The sequence below is a fragment of the Oncorhynchus masou genome, chromosome 28, assembly GCF_036934945.1.
Source record: "Oncorhynchus masou masou isolate Uvic2021 chromosome 28, UVic_Omas_1.1, whole genome shotgun sequence".
Classification (NCBI taxonomy): domain Eukaryota; kingdom Metazoa; phylum Chordata; class Actinopteri; order Salmoniformes; family Salmonidae; genus Oncorhynchus; species Oncorhynchus masou.
The window spans coordinates 62,208,713-62,220,048 of record NC_088239.1 but is presented as its reverse complement, the minus strand read 5'-3'; the positions used below and the strand labels follow the sequence as shown (position 1 = coordinate 62,220,048).

At 41.9% G+C, this 11,336-nt stretch overlaps 1 protein-coding gene across 1 annotated transcript in view; it reads right to left on the bottom strand.

Annotated features, from left to right (window-relative positions):
* Positions 1 to 313: 313 nt before the first annotated feature.
* Positions 314 to 11,336, bottom strand: part of LOC135518032 (dual specificity testis-specific protein kinase 2-like) — a 35,761-nt gene continuing 24,738 nt past the window's right edge. The window contains exons 6-9 of the mRNA XM_064942860.1: positions 5,000 to 5,176; positions 4,402 to 4,485; positions 2,877 to 2,963; positions 314 to 2,224 (exon numbers count right to left, since the gene is read on the bottom strand). Of these exons, the coding sequence (XP_064798932.1) occupies positions 2,123 to 2,224; positions 2,877 to 2,963; positions 4,402 to 4,485; positions 5,000 to 5,176 (450 nt within the window). The 3' untranslated portion in view covers positions 314 to 2,122. The remainder of the gene's footprint in view (positions 2,225 to 2,876; positions 2,964 to 4,401; positions 4,486 to 4,999; positions 5,177 to 11,336) is intronic.

Sequence of the window (11,336 nt, the reverse complement as noted above, 5' to 3'; positions counted from 1 at the left end):
TGTTGACCCAGACAGACCCAATTCTGATATTATTTCCACTAATTGGTATTTTGACCAATCCCATCAGATATTTTCTCATCAGATATTTTTCAGACCTAATCTGATTGGTCAAAAGACCAATTAGTGGGGGAAAAAAATCTGAATTGGGCTGCCTGTGTGAACGCAGCAATATTGGTGTTAATAAATCAACATATTGGTTTTAGCCAGACATCAATTAAAGATCTTCAGCTAATGAGGCTAATGTAATGAGCACAATAGTGTTTAGATTTTTTTATCCCATTAAAAGTCCAGTTTAAGTACATACACACACATCAATGCTCGATGCCTTTTATTAAACATTGCTTTAAATCTTCCATATAAATCTAAAGATCTGTAAAGTAAGCAAAATTCTACCCAATCAACAGAGTCACAAAATATTAACATAAAGTACTGTATGAATCTTATATGGTAAACAAAATGTATCCCCACAAAATGGTGATGCAAAAAAGATACAGTACAAGCATTACAAGAAACAACGGCATTTCGTATAAAACAAAACACAACAGTTAAGTTCTTCCTAGGTTTAGTGTTTAATTGAGTTTAGTATTATTTTATTCACATCCTGAGAGGGAGGGATAGCGCTCCTACCTCTGTCTACTTGGCCCTAGTACTGAACCACACTGAACACCAACCCTTACCTAACACTGGCCACCTCTGTTAATCTCCAACAGAACAGTGTTGATGTTAGAAACCAGAAAAAGAAGGAAATGAGAGAAAGAGAGTGTTGTTTGGTCCTTACCCACACAGTAGCACAATTCCTTCATCCTATAGATTTCAGCCATGTACTGTAACAGTCACTTCTAGTGCAATGTAATCCTGCCTCCTGCAATCCTGCCTCCTGCAATCCTGCCTCCTGCAATCCTGCCTCCTGCAATCCTGCCTCCTGCAATCCAGCTCCACTGCTGCAGCCCACCATTACCTCCCCGTTAAATGACATCATTCAGATGACTACTTTAACAGAGGGAGGGATTTATTTTTGATTGTGTCATCACTTGGACTGGCTGATGAAAGAAAGGGGGAGAAGTCCTACATAAATGTTATTTTACATCAGGGATTCCCAACCTTTTACCCCCAGGGACCCCTTTTTCACATTTGAAAAATGTCCCACCCCCCTCCCCGTTTTCTATTTATTATTGTTTATTGAGAGACTCTATATTAAATACACCACCAGCATGATTTTGTTAAATTTGAGGGACCAAGGAAAATTTTGTTGTTTTGAAGCTAATTTCCTGCAATTCTACGTAGTTTAAGACAACTCGTGACATCTTTTAGATGGGCTATTTAATAATAATGGATAAGGAAAATAACGTCTAGACCTGATTTCCTCAAATGTTATTCCGCTATCAAATATGTTTTATTATGATCATTTTAAGATGCTTTCATTTAATTATAGATATTCTCTTTTACAGAAAGTGAATAGATCAATTGATAGTGACAGAGCCACAAATTGTATAAGATTACTTCCCAAGCAGTCCAATTTCTTTGACTCATCGACTTTAGAAGGTCGTAGCTAAGCTTCTGAATGTCCGAGACAAACCAAAGATAGTCCCGTGTGCATCAGAGTTGAGTCTTCCTCAGGCAATTAACGGCATGTTTCTAGCCTAAAGCATTGCAGATCTAGGTTGGGAACCCCTGTTTTAAATGATGATATTATGATAGAAGAGAATAGACGGATCAGGACTCTACTCAGACACTCCTCCTTCTGTACTATTTACAAATAAGGATTTCTACATCCTTAACTTAAAGTGAAATAATTACATCATAGAATACAACTTAAGAGCCAGGAGGAAATGCTCTTTAGGGAATTGGACCCACAAATGGACCCACACTAGCTGAGTTTGTACTGTAGATGGTGAGTGTTGAACTTCCAGTGATCTGGTTCTGTTTCAGAGAAGCACACAGAGTCACACAGAGTCAGCAGGAGGAGCTGCATTATGAGCCCTACACCTGGTTCCTGTAGAGCCGGCCTGAACTATAAAGTGCCTCTGCTGTATAAGACTGGGGTGGCTGATCTGCTGCCGTCCACACTGTCTTCCGTTCCAGGGGAGGAGGGCTGAGGGGGGTACACGGTGACCCCACCCCCTCACCCAGTGGTCAGGTTTGAGTCGGGGGGTTCCAGGCTCTCAGCGATGTCCTCCAACTCATCCAGCAGCTCTGAGAAGGAGGGTCTCCGAAATGCATCCATCTGCACCACAGAACAAGAGGACAACAATGAGTCCATCTGAACAACAGGACAAGAGGACAACATGAGTCCATCTGAACCACAGAACAACATGAGTCCATCTGAACCACAGGACAAGAGGACAACAATGAGTCCATCTGAACAACAGGACAAGAGGACAACATGAGTCCATCTGAACCACAGAACAAGAGGACAACATGAGTCCATCTGAACCACAGGACAAGAGGACAACATGAGTCCATCTGAACCACAGAACAAGAGGACAACATGAGTCCATCTGAACCACAGGACAACATGAGTGATATTCTACAGTAGATGGCAAATGCATGTCTTTCTTACACTCTCGTAGTTGAGGCAAACTCTATGACCAGGATTAATACGAAGCATGTTATAGTGGTGTTAAAGCGCTACGCACTGAAATACAGACAATGAGAGATCCCATTCATAATAAATGCTGCAGATGTTGGCTCAAACCTTAATTACCTTTAAAAGCACACCTAAAAAAGAGCTGTGTTTGTCGGTCAATGCCCTTCGTAATGAATCCCGGCTTAAGTCCCTCATTTTCTGAGACATGCTCTCACATTCACTCTCTAACATGGTCTCTCAGCCTCTCTCCGTTTCTCCCTCACACTCCCTCCCTCCAGTCCACACTCACCAGACAGCAGTTGGCTGACAGCTCCAGGATGCGTTGTGGACAACCTTGGACCATCTCACTGAAGGCCTCAACGTCTAGACCATAGTCCTGCAGAGAGAACAAACCCGGTGTCAACTGCATTGTACACCATGTACGGGCCCATAGAGTATCAATAAGTAGTTGCAGGTTAGAGAGCTGGATCAGATAACCAATGTACGTCATGGCAAACAAGGAAAGTCTTGAGATCCCCACTGTTGTATACAGGCTGCAGTTTTGATCATAGGGGACGACTGATGAATTTGCAGAACACATACTGTATAGATAGGATAGCAGTGTGACTAACTGACCCTGCGTTCCTCCCACTTCTAATGACAAATGTCACAAATAAATCAAATTTAAGTGAAACCTCAACGAGCACATTAAATTCTCTCTCTGCTCCCTGTCTCTGACCTTGTCTTGATCACCCCAGGGACGACAGACAGGGACATTAGATGACTCATTTCACCATCATCTACATGCAAATGGCACTGTCACTAATGGCCTAATAACTAAGAGAGCTATCAAGTAACAAGACTGCTAATTGCCAAATTATGTTGCAGGATCACATTCAATATAACGTCTGAGTTGTGGGAAAATCCATTAAATTAACTCAATAGCTCAGTTGTGGTATAATTTCCACGTGTGTAGTGTCAGTCTAAATCCAGCAATCTATGGTTCTTTGGTTTTGATAAGTGTGTGTGCGTTTTTTGTTTAACTATCCTTGTGGGTACCAGAAGTCCTCATAAGGAGAGTAAAACAAGGAACATTTGGACAAGTTGGGACATTTTTCCAGGCCCCCCTAGGCTTAAGGGTTAGGGTTACAATTGGGGTCAGGGTTAAAATTAAGGTTAGGGGTTACGGTTAGGTTTAAGAGTTAGGGTTGGGTATAGTTTTGGGGTTAAGGTTGGATTTAGGGTTATGGGTTAGGTTAGCTTTAGGAGTTAGGGTTGGGTATAGTTTTGGGGTTAAGGTTGGACTTAGGGTTATGGGTTAGGTTAGGTTTAGGAGTTAGGGTTGGGTTAAGGTTGGACTTAGGGTTATGGGTTAGGTTAGGTTTAGGAGTTAGGGTTGGGTATAGTTTTGAGGTTAAGGTTGGACTTAGGGTTATGGGTTAGGTTAGGTTTAGGAGTTAGGGTTGGGTATAGTTTTGAGGTTAAGGTTGGACTTAGGGTTATGGGTTAGGTTAGGTTTAGGAGTTAGGGTTGGGTATAGTTTTGGGGTTAAGTTGGAGTTAGGGTAGGGTTAGTTTTGGGGGTTGGACTTAGGGTTAGGTTTTAGGAGTTAGGGTTGGGTATAGTTTTGGGGTTAAGTTGGATTTAGGGTTATGGGTTAGGTTAGGTTTAGGAGTTAGGGTTGGGTATAGTTTTGGGGTTAAGGTTGGACTTAGGGTTATGGGTTAGGTTAGGTTTAGTGTTAGGGAAAATAGGATTTTGGATAGGAATCAATTATTTGGTCCCCACAAGGATAACAAGGATGTGTGTGTGTGTGTGTGTAGGTTTTAATTTACCCGTGTTCTGGGAAGGATCTCGGGATCTGCTGAGATCCGGCCCAAAATCTCACACAGCATGATGCCAAAAGAGAAAACATCCACCTGGAGGAAGAAGTTTTATTTATTTACCTTTATTTAACTAGGCAAGTCAGTTAAGAAAGAATTCTTATTTTCAATGATGGCCTAGGAACAATGGGTTAACTGCCTGTTCAGGGCCAGAACGACAGATTTGTGCCTTGTCAGATCGGGGGTATGAACTTGCAACCTTCCGGTTACTAGTCCAACACTCTAACCACTAGGCTACCCTGCCGCCCCAGGTTATTGGCTTTATTGTCCTAATTCCATTCCATTAATGAACGAAATCAATTCAATGAATGTTATGAATAGATTATAATAGGAAGGATCAGATGTAAGTATTTTCTATCATTTAGTGAAAACCATGAAATAAAATACCAGTTATTTCTATATCAGGGTGTAAAACTGTCAGCTTCCCAAATGGCATCCTCTTCCCTTTTTAGTGCACTGCTTTCAACCAGGGCCCATAGACATCTGGTCGAAAGCAGTGCACTCAATAGGGAGCCATTTGGGATGCAGAACGTGTGTGTAGGCTACCTACCTTGCGGTCGTAGGGTTCCCCTCGGAGCATCTCGGGGGCCATCCAGAAGGCAGAACCCACCAGAGACATCTTCCTCTCTGGGTCATTAGCTGGCAGCTCCACCATTACCTCCCTGGCCAGACCAAAATCTGTCACAACCGCCTCCCTGCCCCGAGACGTCTCCCGTATCAGACAGTTCTGCACACACACAATGTTCAGACAATGTTAGACAGCTCTGCACACACACACCATTCAGGCAACGTTAGACAACTCTGCACACACACACCATTCAGGCAAGCGTTAGACAACTCTGCACACACACACCATTCAGGCAGCGTTAGACAACACACACACACACACACACACACACACACACACACACACACACACACAACACACCGTTCAGAATATTACTCACATTAAAAGCACTGGTCATTGCTATCAAATCTTTTCAGATGTGCAATACAGTAGACATCAAAATGTATTCATAAATGTACAGTAGATATTCAGAGCTGGGATTCACTAGAAAGGCAATAACTGAAGTCATACTGTCACACTGCAGGGCAACATGTTGACCACAAGAGGCCAGTGTGACACTTCTACATCCACACAACACAGTCATTTTAACCTCCTCCATTCTATCTGCTTTTCAGCCTGAGGTAGCAACCTAATTCCATAAACTATACATTCACATGTTTCTACATGATATGAAACACCTCTTGATTCACTGTTTGAATACTGACTTATGAATTATCACTGTGCTGGAGGTCAAACGCAGTGGGGTAAAGTACTAAGGTAAAAAGCTGGTTTAGCAGGCTGCCTCATATTCCAGTCTGAAACGTTCCTTCAACAACCATCCTCTCTGAACAGTGAATTATTGAGATGTAACATGGGGGCTGCTGTGGCCATTTTGTTGGCCCAATACTATTGATGGCAGAGGAGTCTCTCTAGGCAGATGGGTTGCCTCCCACAATGTACCAATACTCCAGCTTCCACTCAATAGAAGTTCCGGTGTTAGTTGGGACAGAGAGGACAAGTTGGAAATGGGACGTGAGTCACCGATGATGTCACTACTGTAGCCGTTTGTTACCCTAGCTAAATAGGAGTACAATTCCCACCCACATTTTAAGCCTCACCTACCCAAACTTTGGATTTGTTGGGAGAGTTGTCTGTTTGAAGAGTACCCTTCTCAGAACAATTGTTTTTCCCCTTTCAAAATGTCCAAGAGAATCCGACATCCTAGGTCTGGGTTTCCGAGACTAATGACAGATCGGAACAGTAAGTTGACCAATTGATCAGTGACAGTGATTAATACAGTATGAGTATCTAGACATATGGGCCAGTGGTTTAGACAGTATGGGTATCTAGACTTATGGGCCAGTGGTTTAGTCAGTATGGGTATCTAGACGTATGGGCCAGTGGTTTAGACAGTATGAGTATCTAGACTTATGGGCCAGTGGTTTAGACAGTATGGGTATCTAGACTTATGGGCCAGTGGTTCAGACAGTATGAGTATCTAGACTTATGGGCCAGTGGTTTAGACAGTATGAGTATCTAGACTTATGGGCCAGTGATTTAGACAGTATGGGTATCTAGACCTATGGGCCAGTGGTTTAGACAGTATGAGTATCTAGACTTATGGGCCAGTGATTTAGACAGTATGGGTATCTAGACCTATGGGCCAGTGATTTAGACAGTATGGGTATCTAGACCTATGGGCCAGTGATTTAGACAGTATGGGTATCTAGACCTATGGGCCAGTGATTTAGACAGTATGGGTATCTAGACCTATGGACCAGTGGTTTAGACAGTATGGGTATCTAGACCTATGGGCCAGTGATTTAGACAGTTTGGGTATCTAGACCTATGGGCCAGTGATTTAGACAGTATGGGTATCTAGAACTATGGGCCAGTGATTTAGACAGTATGGGTATCTAGACCTATGGGCCAGTGATTTAGACAGTATGGGTATCTAGACCTATGGGCCAGTGATTTAGACAGTATGGGTATCTAGAACTATGGGCCAGTGATTTAGACAGTATGGGTATCTAGACCTATGGGCCAGGGATTTAGACAGTATGGGTATCTAGACCTATGGGGTTAGACAGAGAGTATCAGTGTTATTTAAAACAGAATTCAGCCTATATCGCTATAACCTCTCTATCCCTGGTGCTGCTGGGGAGACATGACTGGTTCTAGTATGAGCATGCAGGGCGTTTCCTGCCACACCATGGGCCTGTAATGACAGAGCAATGGGGCAATGGGAGAATCACACCCACCACAACCCATAATCTCATCACTGATGTGGTTTACTACCAAAGAGAGGAGTTTGGACTGGGATGGATAGATCATGAGAAAGGGAGATGTGAGTGTGTGCTTGTATATAAACAAACCCCTTGCATAATGTTCACAGAGGATTATCCAAGAAGTGGAAACGCTCAACCTCTACCCCCTCTTACCTGTTTTCTAGACTAGGGTCCTGTCCAGGGGGTGTACTTCTACTGCCTCACACTATAGAAACATGAGATAGTACAGAAGCCTTATGGGCTGTTCTGGTTTGGACAAGGCTTATTTACTGTACATTGATGTTCCTGTTAATGTGGGGTTTTGTTTCAGTTATGGACCTTCCCAGAATCTGTCCCTGCTATTAAGACCTTCTCAAAGGCTGCATCCCAAATGGCACTCTATTACCTAAACAATTCACTACTTTTTAGGGAATATAGGTGCTATTTGGGATGCAGCCTTTGAGAAGGTAGCAGGGACAGATTCTGGGAAGGTCCATAACTGAAACAAAACCCCACATTGTAGGGGAGGCGTTCCTGTCAGTGAAATTCAGTCAGTAGTTAGTGAAATCTGAGGCAGGATCACTGTAATCTGCCTATGCTGGAAAAAACAATGCTTATGCTTTGGCATAACTAAACCGGCAAGAATAAGAGGTAACACTGTTTCAAAGAGGACTTAAAGTGGTACAGTGGGACTAATACAGGCTATGAAGAATGCCAACCCTGCAGCTTAGCATTTGTGTTATATACAGTGACAGGTTCAGTTTGGCTAAAGCTAGTACAGGTACAGTAGGTTCTAGGTTAGGTCCTTATTATGTGTGTTAGGATATAGTACAGGTACAGTAGGTTCTAGGTTAGGTCCTTATTATGTGTGTTAGGATATGGTACAGGTACAGTAGGCTCTAGGTTAGGTCCTTATTATGTGTGTTAGAATATAGTACAGGTACAGTAGGCACTAGGTTAGGTCCTTATTATGTGTGTTAGGATATAGTACAGGTACAGTAAGCACTAGGTTAGGTCCTTATTATGTGTGTTAGAATATAGTACAGGTACAGTAGGTTCTAGGTTAGGTCCTTATTATGTGTGTTAGGATATAGTACAGGTACAGTAAGCACTAGGTTAGGTCCTTATTATGTGTGTTAGAATATAGTACAGGTACAGTAGGCACTAGGTTAGGTCCTTATTATGTGTGTTAGGATATAGTACAGGTAAAGTAGGCTTTAGGTTAGGTCCTTATTATGTGTGATAGGATATAGTACAGGTACAGTAGGCACTAGGTTAGGTCCTTATTATGTGTGTTAGGATATGGTACAGGTACAGTAGGCTCTAGGTTAGGTCCTTATTATGTGTGTTAGGATATAGTACAGGTACAGTAGGCTCTAGGTTAGGTCCTTATTATGTGTGTTAGGATATAGTACAGGTACAGTAGGCACTAGGTTAGGTCCTTATTATGTGTGTTAGGATATGGTACAGGTACAGTAGGTTCTAGGTTAGGTCCTTATTATGTGTGTTAGGATATAGTACAGGTACAGTAGGCACTAGGTTAGGTCCTTATTATGTGTGTTAGGATATAGTACAGGTACAGTAGGCACTAGGTTAGGTCCTTATTATGTGTGTTAGGATATAGTACAGGTACAGTAGGCACTAGGTTAGGTCCTTATTATGTGTGTTAGGATATAGTACAGGTACAGTAGGCACTAGGTTAGGTCCTTATTATGTGTGTTAGGATATAGTACAGGTACAGTAGGCACTAGGTTAGGTCCTTATTATGTGTGTTAGGATATGGTACAGGTACAGTAGGCACTAGGTTAGGTCCTTATTATGTGTGTTAGGATATAGTACAGGTACAGTAGGCACTAGGTTAGGTCCTTATTATGTGTGTTAGGATATGGTACAGGTACAGTAGGTTCTAGGTTAGGTCCGTATTATGTGTGTTAGAATATAGTACAGGTACAGTAGGCACTAGGTTAGGTCCTTATTATGCATGTTAGAATATAGTACAGGTACAGTAGGCACTAGGTTAGGTGCTTATTATGCGTGTTAGAATATAGTACAGGTACAGTAGGCACTAGGTTAGGTCCTTATTATGTGTGTTAGGATATAGTACAGGTACAGTAGGCACTAGGTTAGGTCCTTATTATGCGTGTTAGAATATAGTACAGGTACAGTAGGCACTAGGTTAGGTCCTTATTATGCGTGTTAGGATATAGTACAGGTACAGTAGGCACTAGGTTAGGTCCTTATTATGCATGTTAGAATATAGTACAGGTACAGTAGGCACTAGGTTAGGTCCTTATGCGTGTTAGGATATAGTACAGGTACAGTAGGCACTAGGTTAGGTCCTTATTATGCGTGTTAGAATATAGTACAGGTACAGTAGGCACTAGGTTAGGTCCTTATTATGCATGTTAGAATATAGTACAGGTACAGTAGGCACTAGGTTAGGTCCTTATTATGCATGTTAGAATATAGTACAGGTACAGTAGGCACTAGGTTAGGTCCTTATTATGCGTGTTAGGATATAGTACAGGTACAGTAGGCACTAGTTTAGGTGCTTATTATGCGTGTTAGGATATAGTACAGGTACAGTAGGCACTAGGTTAGGTCCTTATTATGCGTGTTAGGATATAGTACAGGTACAGTAGGCACTAGGTTAGGTCCTTATTATGCGTGTTAGGATATAGTACAGGTACAGTAGGCACTAGGTTAGGTCCTTATTATGCGTGTTAGGATATAGTACAGGTACAGTAGGCTTATTATGCGTGTTAGGATATAGTACAGGTACAGTAGGCACTAGGTTAGGTCCTTATTATGCGTGTTAGGATATGGTACAGGTAAAGTAGGCTCTAGGTTAGGTCCTTATTATGTGTGTTAGGATATAGTACAGGTACAGTAGGCACTAGGTTAGGTCCTTATTATGTGTGTTAGGATATAGTACAGGTACAGTAGGCACTAGGTTAGGTCCTTATTATGTGTGTTAGGATATAGTACAGGTACAGTAGGCACTAGGTTAGGTCCTTATTATGTGTGTTAGGATATAGTACAGGTACAGTAGGCACTAGGTTAGGTCCTTATTATGTGTGTTAGGATATAGTACAGGTACAGTAGGCACTAGGTTAGGTCCTTATTATGTGTGTTAGGATATAGTACAGGTACAGTAGGCACTAGGTTAGGTCCTTATTATGTGTGTTAGGATATAGTACAGGTACAGTAGGCACTAGGTTAGGTCCTTATGTGTGTTAGGATATAGTACAGGTACAGTAGGCTCTAGCTTAGGTCCTTATTATGTGTGTTAGGATATAGTACAGGTACAGTAGGCACTAGGTTAGGTCCTTATTATGTGTGTTAGGATATGGTACAGGTACAGTAGGCACTAGGTTAGGTCCTTATTATGTGTGTTAGGATATAGTACAGGTACAGTAGGCACTAGGTTAGGTCCTTATTATGTGTGTTAGGATATAGTACAGGTACAGTAGGCACTAGGTTAGGTCCTTATTATGTGTGTTAGGATATAGTACAGGTACAGTAGGCACTAGGTTAGGTCTTTATTATGTGTGTTAGGATATAGTACAGGTACAGTAGGCACTAGGTTAGGTCCTTATTATGTGTGTTAGGATATAGTACAGGTACAGTAGGCACTAGGTTAGGTCCTTATTATGTGTGTTAGGATATAGTACAGGTACAGTAGGCACTAGGTTAGGTCCTTATTATGTGTGTTAGGATATAGTACAGGTACAGTAGGCACTAGGTTAGGTCTTTATTATGTGTGTTAGAATATAGTACAGGTACAGTAGGCACTAGGTTAGGTCCTTATTATGTGTGTTAGGATATAGTACAGGTACAGTAGGCACTAGGTTAGGTCTTTATTATGTGTGTTAGAATATAGTACAGGAACAGTAGGCTCTAGGTTAGGTCCTTATTATGTGTGTTAGGATATAGTACAGGAACAGTAGGCTCTAGGTTAGGTCCTTATTATGTGTGTTAGAATATAGTACAGGAACAGTAGGCTCTAGGTTAGGTCTTTATTATGTGTGTTAGAATATAGTACAGGAACAGTAGGCACTAGGTTAGGTCTT